The 19,596-nt window shown below is 34.2% G+C and overlaps 1 protein-coding gene across 5 annotated transcripts in view; it reads right to left on the bottom strand.

Annotated features, from left to right (window-relative positions):
* Positions 1–3,586: 3,586 nt before the first annotated feature.
* IRF2 (interferon regulatory factor 2) overlaps positions 3,587–19,596 on the bottom strand; it is a 127,486-nt gene continuing 111,476 nt past the window's right edge. For all 5 annotated transcript variants that reach the window (XM_051967513.1, XM_051967511.1, XM_051967512.1 and 2 more), the window contains 2 exons: positions 7,086–7,132; positions 3,587–4,907 (listed from right to left, as the gene is read on the bottom strand). In XM_051967513.1, coding sequence (XP_051823473.1) covers positions 4,599–4,907; positions 7,086–7,132 — 356 coding nt within the window. In that variant the 3' untranslated portion in view covers positions 3,587–4,598. The remainder of the gene's footprint in view (positions 4,908–7,085; positions 7,133–19,596) is intronic.

The following is a 19,596-nucleotide window of genomic DNA, read 5'->3' on the forward strand; positions in this document are numbered from 1 at the left end:
TTTTATATCAAAGTCAAATACTCTTTTGGAACTTATCCTGATATAGGTGTACGATATTGGTCTACACCTAATTTCGCCATATTATATAATTTTCCCAGGACTTTTTGTCAAATAATGGATCTTTCTCCTAATAACTGAATTATTTTTGTTTATCAGATACTAAGATACTAGATACATTTGTTTCTGTATGCAGAAACCTAATCTGTTCTGATGGATCTGTTTTTTAACCATTATCAAATTGTTTGAGTAATTCTCAATTCAGTAATTTCTGCTCTGTATTATATAGTTTGAGATCTGACAGAGCTAGCTCCTTCATTCCCATTTCTTTTCATTATTTTTCTTGAGATTTTTTTTTTTTTTACCTTTTCTTCTCCCCATGAATTTCAATATTATTATTTTCTAGGTCTCATAAAGTAATCTTTTGGTAGTTTGGCTGGTATGGCATTTAATAAGTAAATTAAAGTAGCATTATCATTTTTATTATATTGGCTCATCCTACTCGATTAATAATCCTATACTTTTGTGAACAATTGTAATTGTATTTATATAGTTCCTGTTTATGTCTTTAAAAGATATTCTCAAATATCATATACATTCTGTGATAATTTTAAATAGAATGTCTCTTATCTCTTCCTGTTGGATAGTATTATAATAGGCAAGCTGATTTTTCTGAATTTATTTTACAGCCTGCACCTTTCTTAAAGTTAACCAATACTTCAATTTATTTTTAGTTGACTCTTTAAGGTTCTTTTAACTATATATCATTTGCATAAAGTTATAATTCTGTTTTTTCTTGACCTATGAGTATTAAAAAAAATTCCTTAATTTCTTTTTTCTAGCCTCAATGCTATGGCCAATATTTCTAGTACTATATCAAATAGAAATGGTGACAACATAATTGAAAAGGATTCTTGTTTATTTCCATAACAAATAATGGTACTTCTTTGCTTTACATATGTGCTATTTGTCATGTTAAGGAATGGTCCATTTGTCCTTATTTTTTCTAGTGATTTTCAGAAATAGGTGTTATTTGTGTCAAAAGTTTTTTGTTTTTTTTTCTGAACTTACTGGAAAAGTCACACTATCCTTGTTCATATAGTTTTTATAGTTTTCCTAATATTGTATACTTAATTTGACTCCAACCTGATCATAGTGTATGCTCTTTGTGATATATTGTTTTAGTCTCTTTGCTAATTTTTTTAAATTGCATATGCTCTTTGCTCTGGCTTCTTTTTTTTAGTTTTGATCGTCCCTAGTTTATCTGAGACCTACAAGGAATTTGCTAGGATTCCCATCTTTTGAATTTTTTGGCAAGTAATTTATTTAACATTGGGATTGCTTATTCTTTGGATGTTTGAAAGAATCCATTTGGTCCAGAATTTTATCTTTAAAAGTTCATTTGTAGGAGCAGCTAGGTGGCACAATGGATAGAGCATCAGCCCTGAAGTCAGGAGGACCTGAATTCAAATCTGACCTCAGACACATAACACTTCCTAGTTGTGTGACCCTGGGCAAGTCACTTAACCCCAAATGCCTCAGAGAAAAAAAAAGTTCATTTGTGATTTTAAAATTTCTGCTCTTGTTCTGTTCATTTGGATATGCTATTTTTCTTTATAAATATCCATTTAGTTCAAATTTTTGGTTCTGTTGTCATGAAGTGGGGGCAAAAGATAGTAATTTATACAAATTATTATTTGTTTGCTTTTTCCCCCTAGGACATAGATTTGTTTGTTCTTATTCAATGGTATTTTTTTGTCTATTTTGTTCATTTCTTTTTTAATTTTTAAGATTTCTATTTTGGTATATAATTGGAGTTTAAAATTTAGGTTTCTAGTATTTTAATTGCATCCTGATTCACTGATCGGTTCATTCTCTTTCTTGTTAATGATCCAAAGACATCATTTTTCACCTAAGGACTTTTAACTATTCCTCAAATTTTGGAATTTTTTCTTTTATTTTTTATTGTCCTTTTAATTATCTTTAATGAAATGATCTATTATTTCTATGGCTTATTCTTTGACTAACAATTCTTAAGGACTAAGTTATTTAATCTTTTCAATATTCTTTTTAGTGGCCCTTTATATAATTTTTATTGTATTATGGTCAATAAAGGAAGCATAGATTTTTTTTTTCCTTTTCAGCAATGGTTTGTAAAGGTTTTATGTTTCAGGAAATTATTTTTGTAAAGATGCAATGCATAATATATGTGTGTATACATATCAACATATTCATGTATGTATATGTACATACACATATGTGTATATACACATATATATTATATACTTTTTCATTGCCATTCAAAAATCATCAGAAAAATTATATTTAGTTTTTTAAAAATTCTATTCAGGACTTTGGTTTCTTCTTATTTATTTTTTGATTAAAATTATCTAAAGCTTGAAGAGGTAGATTGAGGTCTTGCTTTTTGGCAGTCTGCCTTTCAAAGAGGCAGGGGCATTGAAAAACCAGTGGGTTTTCTACAGTTCAAATAGTACCAAAAATCTCACTGGTAGGTAGATGAGAATTATTATTCCCTACAGTAGTTCTTGGTCTAATTTCTCTTTTGGAAGAAAACAGACATTGTCTTATAACATTTCATGTTCCATTTAATAGGTGTCTATCTTAAAGGAAAAGGCTTGAGGTTCCTTAAACCAACTTCTCCTAAGAATCCTGGCTCTCTGTCAGAGTTGGGCAGAGATAACTAGGTAGCAAAGTAGATAACATACTGGATGTGGAATCAAGAAGACTGAGTTCAAATCCAGCCTCAGATGTTACTATTTTTGTGACCGGGAACAAATCACTTAACCTTTCTGTGCTTCAGTTTCTTTATCTGCAAAATTAGCATAATCACAGCACATACCTCAAAGGGTTGTTTTGAAGATTAAATGAGATTATATAAGCAAAAATAGTTTGCAAGTCTTAAAGTGCTACATAAAAGTTACTAGCTAATATTAAGATTATTATCTCCTAATCCTAAAATAGAGCTAGAAATCAGACCCTCAATTTTTTGGTATAAATTATAATAGGAAATTCCTTCTACCAGTTCAGATTGGCACCTTCTCTCAAACATACAATCTCACAGCAATTCTTAACCTAGGTTCCACAAAACACAAAAGGGTACTTGTAAAGATTTCCAAATGTCCATAAGCATGGATGGGAATGAAAAATTGCATCTTTGTTTTTAATTATCTCTATCTGAAATTTAGCATTTCTTTCAATTCTGATAAAAAATATATTGAGGAATCTGTATGTTTCATGAGACTGTAGAAGGTATTGCATCTCTGTCTCTGTCTCTGTCTCTCTCTCTCTCTCTCTCTCTCTCTCTCTCTCTCACACACACACACACACACACACACACACACCACACACACACACACACACACACACACACACACACACACTGAGGAGCTCTGTCTTAAAGAGATGCTAGAACATTGAGAGATTAAATAATTTGCCCAGAGTCACATAGTAAGCATATATAAAGGATGAAATTTGAACTCAGGTCTTCCTGGCTTTTTAGGATGGCTCTTTAGGTACTATGCCATGCTGCTCTGAAGCAGACTATAAACAAAACCAGGCAAGATGCTCATTAAAAATTTAACTTTATATCATATTTATTTATTATCAATCCACAGGATAATTTGATTGCTACACGAGCTCATAAAAGCTATTTCACCTTTACAAAATTAAAAAAAAATGTGCCACAAGGATGTAATAATTGCTGATAAACAAGAAAATGAATTTTAAAATTATAAATTTGCCGTAGAAAAGATAAAAAACAATTATATTCACTTTAGAATTTTTACCTTGAATAAAATATTCCCCTGTATAAAAAATTAAAAAAGCTTGCTCTGGTTAGAATTAGAATGTTTTTCAAATCTGGGAATTTGCATAATATCCTCATGATAGGTTTATTATTGTACCGCGTGGCATTCAAGCATAGCAGATTAGAAACAATTTTTAAAAAGCAGTCTCAAAACGTGACATCTGTACAGAAGATCAATATTCTTTCCCCCTCATCCTTATGGACATGTAGTATGGATACCTTTGGAGGAGAAGAGAACAGGAAAAAGAGGGGTTCTGAATGTGCCATTAATTTAGAGCAAGATAATGAAAAAGGCCTATTTGTAAGTGCTTTCATCAGATAAGGTGCAGAAAGCAGACTGCAATATTGCTAGTACTGCATTATATACATATTCACACACAAAAAATTTTTTTTTTTAAATTCCAGCGAGTTCACATTTTCTCTTTCATTCCAATGCTTTCCATCTTGCCCTGGCCTTGACTATGAGAGACACAGCCCCCATGTGAGATATTGATGGTCCTATGAAGTCCTGAGACTTGAACAAAGCAGGCCCAAAGTTCTGTCCTGGGAAATCCAACAGGCTTTAGAGAGACTTACTGATAGGCTGGGGTCCTGAGTTTAAAAAAAAGCTCCAGAACTGGAGTAGGACATAGCAATTAATGTTCTATTGTCAAGGCTTTTCCCCTTCGATTTGTCTAAAGTAGGTGTTCAAAGAGAAAAATAAAATATAAACAAGCAAACAAAACAAAAACAAGGAAATCCCCAACAGCCATGGCCAAAATTCACAGTCAAAGGCTTAACAGCTCTTGACTCTTGACTGGGTGATATCTGATGTTTTCTTGATGACACTGGCCCGGGTCTCCTGGTCAGGTCGACTACTGGTAGGAGCCTGAGAGACTGAAGACATTAGGGGAAGATCAGGGAAGGGAGGCCAGGAGCTGTTGTAAGGCATAGGCAAAGTTTCCTCCTTAATGGTAACCTGGAGATCCGGCTTGTTGGAAGTCACAAAAGTTGCCATGCTGGGCAGCAGGTAGCTGTTTCTTGTCCCCATATTGCTTAGATACTGTTTGCCTTCAATGTTCCTTTTCAGCCAATGTTGCCGTCCCTTTCAAAGAAAAGAACAATTTTAAGAGGTTTTTTCACTTTAGAAAGGTGCTTTGTTTTAAATTGCTTATTGCTTTGTTTTAAAATAAAACATTTAAAATTGTTTTATTCCTCTGAGAATAAATATGTTTTACTAACTGCATTTTTTAAGAGTCACAGACCTGGCAATAGTCTAAAGAGTACTTTTCACTAAACACTAAATGTGTATTCTAATAGACTTGTGATAGAAAGTGCCATCCACATCCAGAGAAGAACTATGGAAACTGAATGTGAATCAAGGCACAGCATTTTCATTTTTTTGTTTATTTTTTCTTTTTCATTTTTTTTCTTTTGATCTGATTTTTCTTGTGCAGCATGACAAATATGAAAATATGTTTAGAATTACACCTTTAACCTATATCAGATTGCTTGTAGAGCTGGGGAGGGGGAGAGAGAGGGAGAAAAAATTGAAACACAAGGTTTTGAAAAAGTGAATGTTGAAAACTATCTTTGCATGTATTTGGAAAAATAAAAACTATTTTAAAAAACCAATATGTGTGTGGTTATTTGTAACTTAAGCAAGGATTTCCCCCAGCTCAGTTCCCATTCTCTGACTGTAAAAATAGAGCTCTAGAGTGGGAAGAGACCTCAGAGACCATTCTAGCACAACCCCTTCATTTTTTGGATGAAAAAAACAAAAACTTGGCACAGAGATAAACTGATCTGCCTAACATCACACAGCTAGTAAGTGTCAGAGGCAGCATCTGAACACAGGTCCTCTAGCTTTAGAAAAAGACTTCTTAATTTGTTCTGTGTTTTAACCCTTTTGGTAATCTGATGAAACCTATAGACCCCTTCTCTGAATGTTTTTAAATACAATATAAATAACACAGGATTACAAAAGAAACCAATATACATATATGCATACACATCTCTCTCTGTATATATGTATGTGTTTGTATGTATGCTCAAGGCCCCCAGGTTAAGAATTCTTTTCCTAGTATAGACCACACTAACTCCTCAAAGATAAGACCATTATGTAAAGGAAGAAAAAGATGGTAACAAAACAATTTGGAGACTCTATTCTTCTATCTTTCCCCAAATTAAGAAATTAATTGGGTTTTATGTTCATTACACTAAATATGCTATGTTTAATTTGACTCTTATGATGAGCCACAGGTTCAGTTTAGTGAAAATAAAATAAGAAATTTCTCAGCAGGCAGCTTCAGTGTTCCTGTTGGCTTCCAAATTAGTTCAAGGGAATCAGCAATGTCTTCCAAGCATGAATCTGGGATCCAGCCATGTGTCTTTGAGAAAAACAGGGTGAGATTTTTGATCCCAGAATGATCAGCGAGAATTTATATGCACATCACACTTTGTCCTTTGCTTTCCTTGAAAAGTATATTTTCTCTCTTCTTTTCCTCCCCACTTCTTCCATTTCTCTCTTTATGTCTCATTCTCTGTCTTTCTTTCCCCCTTCTCTCCCCTCTCTTTCCCTGTTCCTCCCCTTTGCTTCAAAACCCTCCCTTTAGATCTGCCTGCTCTCCTCTCTGTCTGTCTCACTATCTCTCTCCATCTCTGTTTCTCTGTTACACACACACACACACACACACACACACACACACACACACGTGTTTTATCAGAAGGCTCTCTATCATCATCATAGCCATTTCCTGTCATTGTGTAATCACTGTCAGGAGGAGGAAAATCTCAAAGAAGCAGGGCCAGAATCAAGATAAAACACAAAAATAACTGCCTTGGGTCCTGGATCACAGAAAAGAAGAGAAAATCAAGCTATATGTAGAATACTCAGCTCTACTGTACATTGAATTTGGATTGTATGGATCTGGCCAGATGTCATTTCCACTAATAACTTAAGGTTACTTGTGGGACTGACTACTTACATAGGCCTCTCACTTTATAATTTTCTTTTGATATGCATTTTTTAAAAAGCACTATTCCTCTCCTTTTTATTTTCTCTACTAATTTTTTTTCCAGCTAATTCCAATGACCTTCTTTTAAAATTAATGATCCTTATCAGAGCAGAATGCAGAAGCCAGCCTCTGACACACCTCCCCACTCTCACTTCATTCTCCCTATCCTCCAACAAAAAACATTCTCTAACAATAAACCGAGATAGTCTTTGGCAATACTTTTCCCGAAGCACCTCTCTTAGGGTTCAACACCCACCCACACTCACCTCTGTGCTTTCTTCATCACTTGGCACACTGTCTGTTGTTTCACTTTCTGTTAGATAAAAAAAAGAGAAAAAGAGAGAGAGAGAGAGAGAAGACCATAATTCCTGCAATTTACAACACTATTGGGTTCAGACACCATAGAAAAAATGGTTATCTTTCTTAAAAGGAATAATGTGTAAGCAAGCTAACATCCTACCCCTCTGCACAGAGAATATCAGTTGCTAGAGCCAACAGTCTAATCAAAGAAGATATTGTTTTCCAAGCAAAATTGGGATTGACATTCTGTTTTCTTTGAAGGTAGGGATCATTCTGCCACCATTTGTATTCTTGAAATGGCACAGCCCCTGGCACAAGAGGTGGCCCTTAAAAGAGCTCACTGACTGTATGGTAGAAATAGACCTAGTCTCAGATTTGGCCTAGATTTGAATCCTAGCTCTGACACTAACAAAGTATGGTAAAATAGACAAGTCATTTAACCCCTGAATCTTTGTTTCCTTTTGGGTATAATTATGCTGAGACTACAGTGATGTTGTTCTAAGCAAAATACTTTTTTACTGCAAAATGTGAGTTAGCAGCAAGAAGAACAAGTAAGGAGATTTCTGAGCACTTGGGCTCATATTTACTTTTCCCACCTCATCTCCAGCTATTTCTCAATATGGGTTGTCTACTCTTTCTGTGGCAATATTCCTTTCAACCCCCTCGTGTCTTGTACACTTCTGCTTCTCTAACTTTGTAAAAGTTATTTGTACTATGTAAAAATTTAACTCCATAGCTTATTGTTCCCCGATCCAAGTTTATTAATGCCTTTCTTTGATCTTATAAGGAATAGTGAAATCTCTTGCATATATATTCATGCAATCATTATTCTTGTGTTGTTTCATTTGATGTCCCCATATAAAGTATAAGTATCAAGAGAAAATTTAAGTAGTAATGATGTACTCATTTGCCCCAAGATAAATGAAGAAATCCTAAAAGAGAACTTTCAGGTCAGCAGACTCAGATGAACTCTATCTTTGGGTACTGAAAGAACTGGCAGATATGACTGCTGAATGGCTATAAATGTTTTCTGGAAGTGCAAAGAATGGGAAATGTGCCACAAGACTTAAGAGGACCAAATGCTGCCCTGATTTAAAAAAAAAAAATTTAAAAAGAAGAGGATAGAGTTTGAAAACTATAAACCAAGAAGCTTCAATTCCTGGTAAAAATGCTAAAACGTTTCATGGAAGGAATGGTTTCTCATCCTTCAGAAAGGGAAACGGTGATCATTAATAAGGTTTTATCAAGAACAAGTCCATCAATTAAATCAACAAATATTTATTAAATATTAATTATGTATCAGATATTGTGCTAGTTGCTAGACATAGCTCATGCCAAACTCATCTCATTTTATTTTATGATAGGGTAACTAGATTGGAAGAGTAGAGGGATGCTGTAGATATACAGTATACCTGAATTTTACCAAAGTTTGATATGGTCTTTCATAATTTCTTTACTGATAAGATGGGGAATTGTGGATTTGATTATGTGGATTTGAAAATGATTGAAGGAATCAGCCCTAAAGAGTACTCAGGATGTCAACTTGGCGATAGCTTAGTGTAATTTTCAAGAGAGTATCTCTGGCTCTTAAGTATTCAACATTTTTATCAAAGACTGAATGAAGGTAAATGATTCAAGACTGAGGGAGATAGATAACATGCAAGATAGAGCAGGTTCTAAAAAGATCTAGACAGTTTAGAACAATGCTTAGAATGGAACAAGACAAAATACAGATAGAGATAAATGTATAGTCCTAGATTTACAACAAGAATATGATGGGGGGGGGGGGGAGGAACGACGTGTGTGCCAAGTTGGCAGAAAAAAAGTCAGGACATTGCCTAAGCTCTCCCCACTTTCTGCAGAATCAATGCTAAATAAAGCCTCTGAATGGATTTTGGAGTGACAGAACATAAACATTTGGAGTGAAACAATTTTCCAATTTAAGATATCTTGGAAGAACTTCAGGAAAGGTCTGTCTCACTTGCGCAGGGAGGGTTGATCTGGGGAATCTAGTGGGAGGCTCTTAGCCAAAGTAAAGTAGCATTGGCTACTCTGTCACAATTCAGAAGGCCAGTGACTCAGAAGGCCAGCTGTGAGACCTCTAACCCAATCACAGAAAGCAAATTGTAAGCCCCTGCATCCCAGCATAACAATCAGAACTATGCCAGGCCAACCCAATTCAATGGAAAAGCCACTGGCCCCAGCATGAAAAGTCAGCGAGAGACCCTAGTCACCCGGCAAGAAAAGCTTGGTACACTCTCTCTTATGCCCTAGGAACAGAGCTCAACTTTTTAAAATAAGCAAAAAGGCAAAAAGAGTCCTGATCATCGAAAGCTACTACAATAACAAGAACGATCACAACACAAACCCAGAGGATTACAGCAATGACAAAATGCCTACATCAAAGGGGAATATGAACTGCTCTCAAGCTCAAAAGTTTCTCTTGGAAGAGCTCAAAAAGGATTTTTTTAAATCAAGTAAGAGAGATAGAAAAAAAAATGGGGGAAAGAAATGAGAGCTAAGCAGAGGAATTATGAAAGCTTCAATATGGGGAGGGGGGGAGTCAACAGCTTGGAAAAGGAAGCCTAGAAACTGAATGAAGAAAACAACGCCTTAAAAAATAGATTTAGCAAAATGGGAGAGGAAATACGTGTGTGCACACAGATACTAAAGGAAAAAACCCTTAAAACAGAATTGGTTAAATGGGGGGTGGGGGGAATCCACTAAACAAATGAAAAAGGAAGTAAAAAAAGCTAACTTAAGAAAATAATTCATAAAAATTAGAACTGGACAAATGGAAGTAAGTGACTCAATGAGACATCAAGAATCAGTCAAATAAAATTTTTAAAAATGAAAAAATAGAAGACAATGTAAACACCTCATTGGAAAAGCAACCAACCTGGAAAATAAATCCAGGAGAGATAACCTAAGAATTACTGGACTACCTGAAAGCCATGATCAAAAAAAGAGCCTGTTGGATAACATCTTTCAAGAAACCATCAAAAAAAAAAACTGCTCTGATATCCTAGAACCAGATGGTAAAATAGTCTTTGAAAGAATACACTGAAAAAAAGGGGGAAAAAGAACACACTGAACCTCCTGAATCACTTCCGCCCCCCCAAAAAAAAACAACCCCAAAGCAAAGAGCATGTGATAAATTTTTGTGCTATATTTGCAAGAATATGATGGGGAAAGTTGTTACTAAACAATAGTGTATGAGGGGAAAGAAGAATGAGGATTTTAACAAGTTCAATGAGGCAAATATTTTGGGGACGGAAGCTCAAATGATCTTAAGTAGATAATGAATCAAGTGTAAGTGGCAAAGAAGTTTGATTTGGGTTTGATTCAGTTAAATAAGAACAATCCAAAAGTGAGATGGAATTTCTTCAGAGGTGAAAGTTTCTTCTCCCTTGAGGGGTCTTCAAGAAAAGTCTGAAATTACACTTGTTGGTAAGGTTATAAGAAGAATTCCTTTCATATATGGATTGGATAAAATGCCTACTGAGGTCCCTTTCTAACTCTGAGATCTTATGATTCTATGCCTAATGTTTTTCTACTCCATACATTCATCTCTGCTAACCTGATTCATCTATAAGACTGGAGTGACAAGAAAGCATTAGTAGAAATGGTTTCCACATTAAAGCAAATACAATGATTATATATATATATATATAATTTATCTACAACTTATTAATCATCTGTTTTTATTATCAACCTATCTCTACTATATATCATTTATCTATATCTATTTATCCATCTCTGTTCCTATCCTCTATCCATCCACAGAATTTATCTGTTCATCATCTATCTATCCATCATTCTCTCTTTCTATTCATCTCACCATCTCTATCCTCTACCTACTCTGTTGACCATCCATCCATCCATCCATCCATCTATCCATCCACTCATCCATCCATCCATCCATCTATCTATCTCTCTGTCTCTGTCTCTCCTTTCTCTCTCCTATCATATCCCCACACTAAAACTCACTAAAAACCCTTCCTGGAAGCATGGGTTAGTATAACTATTTTGTACGGAGATAAATGAGGAAAAGAAATATTAAGTAACTTGCCTGACCTGTGCACTGAGTCAGCAGGAGTAAAGGCGGCAGTAGGGGAAAAAGGAGAATTTAAAAGGCCTCATTTTGTGACTTAATGCCCTTTGCTTCTCTGGTTCTCAAATCTTTGTTGTGTCCTGGCACCTCTGACCAAATTTCAAGATCCTCTTTCCATTTTCACAATGCAGCCTCCTGTTCAAAGACAAGTTTCTTCCTTCTTCCAAATATCTTCAAGTTTCACCCTTCCCTCCTCCCTCCTTGGTGCCATTTCCATTTGCCCTTCACAAATATTATCTTCTACTCCTTTTCCATTAGAATTTAACAACACATTTGTACGTGTCCTTATGTAGATATAGGGATGTCTATTTTATACACATACACACATACACACACACACATACACATCTACACATAGAAAATGGAACAGAATGTGAAGAAGTTTTTTGACTTGGGTCATGTTGCACAATCAATGAAATAATAAGGAAGAGATAGTGTGGCACAATGGAAAGGGAAACAGAGTTTGAAGGATTGGAGTTTGAGTTCCAACTCTGATACTTGCTAGCTGTATGACTTTAGGCAAATAAAACAACCTCTCTCAGCCTCAATGTTTTCATCTAAGAAATGAGAATAATAAGACCTGTGCTATTTACCTCACAGGGTTGTCATAATAGAAATGGTAAAACTTGAAGCAATACATCAGTGTGAACAGTTCCTAGATGATGTAACTTGAAAGAGAATTAATTATGTATATCAAGAGGAGAGCTAATAGTATAAGCAATAGAAGTGAGTAAACAGGGAGACTTCTCAAAAAAATATTTTATTCCTTCTTCCAAAGTGCCCAGGGAGTGAATGTGCTTTGAAGAGCAACATTTAAATATATAATAAATAGGCTGGTAAGTGATGCAGTAGATAAAGAGTGCTGGGGTCTGGAGTCAGTAAGACCTGAGTATTAATCTAGCCTCAGGTTTTTTGGGGGGAGGATCTATGTTCTCTTTCGCAACATGACTTTTATGGAATTGTTTTTCATAACTTCACATATGTCTTCTCAAGGTGGAAGTCTGAGAGGGAAGGGAGAGATCTGGAACTCAAAGTGATGAGGTTCTAAATGGTGGGTGTGATTGGCAGAAAGAAACTAGAACATTGATAAAATTATTCCCTAGGGCAGGCAGGAAGAAGGCTCTGATAAGAGATCATTAGCTCTGGGGTCTCACCCTCTGTGGAGGTAATCCAATCTGAAATCCAAAATACATCAAGTCCCTGAGGGTTAATTTTCCCTATAAATCTGCTTATGGTCCATGACTCCTTTGGTCTAATCTGCCACCACTTATGCTCCCATGCCACGTGGCGTCTCTCCTTACTATACCATGCCTTATCGTGTCTGTCTTCTCAACCCCACTTCTCCTCCTTACTAACTCTTTTAGGGTGCTAAATCCCTTTTAGAGTTTAGCCTGCCAGCTAAGGGCATGCTTCAACCTCATGGGGTTCCACTAAGGAACTTGCCCTTTCCATCATTAATCCATAATTAATTAAAACCTCTTCTTAAACTCTCCCAACTCTTTCATATTTACCATTCCTGGTGTCTATTGTATCTCTTCATTTTGTCTGTAACCTCTTCTCCTAAATAAACCTATCTTTTGCCAAAGAGAATGGACATTGTGAATTTATCATATGCCCAAACCCCAACTTTTGGTCGCTTCTCCTAAAACACATCACCTGGTACCACATCATTTGCTACATCAGCCACAGCAAAAGTTTTAAAAACAAAAGTTAAAAAGTGTATTTCATATAATTTGGGAAAATAAAAATATTAAAACAGGAAAAAAAAAAGAAATTTCATGAAATAAAAAAAAAACTGGCCTCAGACACTTTATGTAATCCCAAGCAAGTCACTAACCGTTATCTTGTCTACCTCAGCTTCCTCATCTCTAAATTTTTTTGAATTAAATTACTAAATAATACTAAAGTGGTTATTTTAAGAAAAATTCACCACATTAAATCAAATAAGCTGATTTTATTACAGATAAAAAGATGAAAGTCAAATTAGCAGTATTAAAAATTTTAAAAAGAGAATTACACAAATGAAGAACTGAAGTTTATTCATACACTTTCCCCAATTATATGCCAATAAAACCAATAGAAATAAAATAAATTTTTACAAAAATATAAAATGCCCAAACTAACAAACAAAAGAGAATTTAACAACCCAATTCCAGAGATAGAAATTAAACAAGTCTTAATTGAAACTTCCAAAGGAAAAAAAAAAGTCAGATGAATTCCCAAGTGAGTTTTATCAAACACTCAAAGAATTCATTGTTGCAAAAATAAATACTTTGTTTGTAAAAAGAAAGTATTCTACCAAATCCCACTATGACATAGATAAGGTCTTGATACATCACTCAGGGATAATCAAAAGAGAGAAAGAAAACTATAGACCTAATATATGTTCTCTAATGAACATATATGCAAAAATTTTAAATAAAATATAAGCAAAAAGCCTAAAACAACATATCATAAAGATTATACATGATGACCAGATTGGAGTTATAACAGAAATGCAGGGTTGGTTTCATATTAGGAAAATTACAAACTCAATGAACCATATTAATATAAAAAAAATCAACAATGACCATACATTTTTTAGTTAAAGCAAAAAAGTCTTTTTACAAAATATACCAACATTTTAGTTAAAAATTGTTAGGAAATAGAGGAATAAATGGAGCTTTCATTTCCTTTCTAGCTTCAATTAATCTAAACTTTCCCCCTAAATCTGCTCCTTTTGACTTCCCAATTTAATTCAGTAAGTATTTTTTTTTAAGTGTCTACTCCATGCCAGGCAACTGTACTGGTTTCCAGTTTCTTCCTTCTTCCAGGAAAGAGGAGGCGGAACAGGAAGAGGGAGAGAAGGAAGAAAAGAAGCAATTCCTACCTTCAGGGGGTTTGTATTTTTTTACTACTTTATTTCATTATTACATATTTGCTTAAAATGACAAATAGTAACATATGTAAAGGAAAAATCTACTATTATTTGTAAAATACACATATTAGAATCCTTTCCAATGATTTCAGGGATGAAACAAGGATGTTCGTTGTCACTCCTCCTATTTAACATTATACTGCATACGCTACACTATATACAGAAATGCTGGCTATAGGAATAAGGCAAGGAAAAGATATCAAAAGAATAACAAGGTCAAGAAAAAACAAAATTATCACTTTTTTGCAAAAGACATGATGATATACTTAAAGGATCTAATAAAAATAAATTGAAGCAATAAATATCTTCAGTTACTTTATAAGATATAAAATAAACCCATAGAAATCATCAGAATATCTATATTATAATAATAATAATATAATCTAGTAAAGAGATAGAATAAGAAATTCCATTTAAAATCATTACAGACAGTACAAAATGTTTGGGGCTGACCTTCCAAGACAAACATGAGAATTATATATATAGAATTAAAATCAACTGTTTTCAGAAATAAAGATGGACTTTAATAAATGGGAAAATATTAACTACTCACGGATAAGATGTGCAGATATAATTTTTAAAATGAAAAGATTATCTAAATTAATTTAATTTTTAAAAGGCTTATCAAAATATCTATAGAATTAAAAATAATAATAATGAAATGTATATTTAAAAGGTAAGTATTCTCAAGAAAATAATGAAAAGAAATGGGGGAGGGGAGGAGAAAGGAGCCCAGCAATGCTAGATATCTCACATATACTACAAAGCAGTAGTCATTAAAACAATCTGGCACTTTATTTAAAAATAAAGAGATTCAGGGCAGCGAGGTAGAACAGTGGATAGAGGACCAGCCCCTAAGTCAGGAGGACCTGAGTTCAAATGTGGCCTCAGACACTTAACATTTCCTAGCTGTGTGACCCTGGGCAAGTCACTTAACAAAATTGCCTCAGCAAAATAAATAAATAAATACATTCGTCAAAGGAACAGATTAGACATAGAACAGAAAGAATCAAATGGATCTAGATTCTTACAATTCTATTTTATAAACACAAATTAACTCAACTACTGGGATGATAAAGGCTATTTGACAAAAAATGCTGGAAAATCTGTTCAGAAGAAGAATTTAGAAGATTGGATTTAAACCAACAATTAACACCTAATATCAAGATAATGTATCCAGATAATGTAACCTAGATGTAAAAGGTCACATAAAAAACAAAAAAGAGAAACTTGAAAAAAAATGCCAAATAGTTCAAAAATTCATGACCAAACACTGATAAGAAAAGAATACAGAAGATTAAATGAAATTTTGATTACATAAATTGAGATTTTTTTTCAAAAACAAATTTAATAAAAATAACATTAAAAGGAAAGAGATCAAAGAAAATCTTTGTAGCAAGTTTCTTTAATAAACAAATTTATAAGAAACAATCATCCCTCTTGGAAGTCTAAGGAGATGAAGGCAGTTCTCAAGGAAAAGCTATCTATAACCATATGAAAAGGAGAGAAATAATTATTTACCTCTTGCATTTAATGACTAGTTAATGAACTAAGTTCAAAGTATTTCCTTTTTTCTACTTCCTCACCCAGAAATCAACTGATATGTTGAAAACCCTGGGCAAAGATCTAGACAAAAACATAAAAAAATTTTAGGTTTAGGCAAATGGATAGACTCCTGATCATTTTGTTTACTCAAACAGATCTGGGAAAATGTGAATTCTACCTTTTGTCAGATAAGTGATATGGAAATTGATAAATCTCTTTGACCAAGATTTGGGTGCTCAATGTCATGTACCTCAAGGGCTCTCACTATAACATAAAACCCGCCTCTCAATGTAATATTCATTTTCTCATTAATTGCTAACCAAAAGCATAGAAACTGTAAACTCACCACCATAAGAGATTTTTGGCATTTGAGAGTGCCATTATTAATAACATGCCAGTCTTATAATAAAATGATTAAATTACCCACAAACTACGTCTCTTAAAACTTTTAAAAAGTCACAAAACTGCTCCAAGTCACTTATTACAGAACTGCAAATTACAGCAATTCCGAGATTCCCTCTCATACCCATTAGAATAGTAAAGATGACAGAAAAAAAGGGGAAATGAGACTTGCTGGAGAGACTATGAGAAAACAGGCACATTGGTGCACTGTTGGTGGATTTGTAAATGGATACAACCATTCTGGAAAGTGATTTACAATCATGCACAAAAAGTTACTGAACAATGAATGCATGCCCTCTGATTCAGTTATAGCATGCTAAGCCTGTTCCCAAAAGAGATCAAAGAAAGAAGAAAAAGATTCTATTGGTACAAAAATATTTATAGCTTCTCTTTTTGTGATGTCAAAATCTGAAAATTATGAGGCTGCCCATTAATTGAAGATTGGCTAAATAAGTTATAGAATTCATCAGACTATCAAGAAATGTATTGTTTCAAAAAGACATGAAAAGACTTATATGACCTGATGCAGAATAAAGGAAGTAGAACCAGAAAAATAATTCAAATAAAATATCAATATTATAAAAAAAATGAACAACTTTGAAGACTTTTGTAAACTGGTGAACAATGAAATGAGCAGAACTAGAAGAATTTAAATAATAACAACTGCACTGTAAAAACAGACAACTCTAAAAACTGTAGAATTATGATTAATCCAATGATCCTTCATCATTCTAGAGGACTAGTGATGAAATGTAATCCATAAGAGAGAAGTAATAGGTTTAGGGTAGAGGATGAGATATCTTTTTTGTACTTTTAGGAAATTTGTTTTGCTTAACTATACATATTTATTACAATATTTTTATTTTAAAAAAATGAGTCATTTCGTGAGTGGGAAAGATTTTTCTAGAGAGATGGGGGAATGTCCCATAATAACAAATGTTGCATGTCTTGAGATCATTGTACTGTTTTTATTTAGCTGTTTTACTTTAGTTATTATAAGAAACTGCTCACAAACTGGGAGTAATCTTTAAATGTTTGTAACCTAAAAACAAAATAACAATAAAATTTTTTTTTAAAAAAATTTGTTTCCCTGGAAAATTTACATCTTTACTTTCTCATTATCCATTTATCTGCATCTCAAAGCACAGAAAGTAGAGCACCAAACCTGGAATTAGGAAGAAATGAGTTCAAATCTGGCTTCAGAAGCTTGTGTGACGCTAAGCAAGTCATTTAACCCTGTTTGCCTTAGTCTTATCAACTGTAAAATGAGCTGAAGAAATGGCTAACCATTCAAATGTCTTTGTTAAGAAAACCCTAACTGGGATCGTGAAGAGTCAAAGACAATTGAACAACTGAACAACCACAATCCATCACTATACTGAAGTTACTCTCTCAGTGATATCTTAATCATCATACTGTCATCATCTTCACTTTCCTTGAGGTCTTTGTAGCAACTGACACAGTTAACCACTTCCCCTGGTTTCTGAAACACCCCACTCTCCAGGTTCTTTTGCCTTATTGCTTTCAACCCTAATGTTGCATTTGCTACTCTTCATCTTTCCAGCTCTGCAAGATTTCATCCTCAACCCTCAACTTCTCTCTGTATAATCTCTTCTTGGGCAATCTCATTCACTTCCATGTCATCAACTATCACCTCCATGCAGATGACCTCAAGATCTCTGCCTCTTAGTCCTGAACTCTTTCCCTAACTTGAACGATATAAGCTTCCCCTACTTCTCCTTTTGACCTCACAATTCAATTCAATGAACATTTTTAAGGTGCCTACTATTGGCTGCCCACTGTGCTAGCTAGATGCTAAGGCAATAAAGACAAGAGAGAGAAAAAAAAAAGGAGCTCCCTTCCCTAACAGTCATTTATTCAATCTCCCAAGAGCAAAATCTCATTGTTAGTGTGGAATTTTATCTCTCCCTCACCTCTCATCTCTAATTAACAACCAAGTCCTAACAGATTGATCTCCATAATATCTCCTATAAGTCATCTCCTAGTTATTCCCATCACAAAGAATGGGCTCACTTAAATCACTGAGAGTCTTAATAAGTCTTTCTGCCCACTTCCTCCACTTCCAATCTACTCTTCTTGACTTACATTCCTCATGAGTGTTGTTGATTTGTTTTTCAATTGTGTCCAGCTTTTCATGAACCCATTTGGAGTTTTCTTGGTAAAGATACTCGAGTGGTTTGCCATTTCCTTCTCCAGCTCATTTCACAAATAAGGAAACTAAGGCCAACAGGTTAAGTAACTTGCATAGAATCATACACTTAGTGTCTGAGGCTGGATTTGAACTCATGCAGAGAGTTTTCCTGAATCCACCTAGTTACCTCTTTACAAGTATTTCAGAACATATCACTTCTCTGCTCAAAAGTTATGTGTGTTTTCCTGCTTGTCTACTAGTCAACATTTCTAGCTTCTCCTGCACATAGTTCACATCCAAGAAAAAGAAGATTTATCACTGTATTTGCTATATATCCTTGTCCTTTTGTGCCTCTATGTTTTGATTCATGCTGATATTTGTTCCTGGAATATCCTTTCTCCCTTTTCTTATACCAGTTATATTTCTCTCCTGTCTTTAAAGTCCAATTCAAATGTCACTTTCTCCAAGAAGCTTCCTTTGATTTCTCTGATAATTTTTCCCTCAAAACTCACACTATTCCCTTGACTGTGTAATAGTTTTCTGCAATGATGTCTTGTCAAAAAGTAGGATCATGACATATAATTGTGACATCAGTAATGGCAACTATCACAATGTTGTGCTTAATAAATATTAGTTGAACTCTGGAATTCTCCTTCAAAATGAGTTTATTTCACTTGCCATCACTTTGTTCCAATCATTACCACAGTGGCAAAAATAGGGAGCACTTTAAAAGTATAATTTGAAAGAGCTAATAAGTAGAATTATACCACTTGTATCACCTTAGACAAACAATTTAATCTTTCTAGGGTACCATCTATAAAGTGAAGGTGTCAGGCTAAATGATTTCAAAGGTCCCTCCTAGCTTAAATATCCTACAATGATAATATATGTATAAAGATTTATATATACTATCAAAACAGGTAAATACAAAGGAGAAAAAAGAGCTATCCCATTTTACAACCACGCTCTAAAAAATTAACAATTCTTATGATGAACTTTTCCTTTTTAGATCATATTCTTCGGATGACTTTAGCCTCTTTTTTCTTTCCCCTGAGGAAATTGAGGTTAAGTGACTTGCCCAGGATCACACAGGTAGGAAGAGTTAAAGTGTCTGAAACCAGATTTGAACTCAGGTCCTCCTGACTTCAGGCTGGTTGATGCTCTAACCACTGCGCCACCTAGGTGCCCTGATTTTAGTCTCATTTTAAAAAACTGCCTTGTTCTCTCTAAATGACTTCTAGCTTCAAGGAAATAAATTATTCAATATTCTCAGTGACATTATCACTTAGGAGGACAGAATGTGGAGAATTTTTAAAATAAACTTTTGCTTGATATATATTGATGGTT

Source organism: Antechinus flavipes, chromosome 6, assembly GCF_016432865.1.
Source record: "Antechinus flavipes isolate AdamAnt ecotype Samford, QLD, Australia chromosome 6, AdamAnt_v2, whole genome shotgun sequence".
Lineage (NCBI taxonomy): Eukaryota > Metazoa > Chordata > Mammalia > Dasyuromorphia > Dasyuridae > Antechinus > Antechinus flavipes.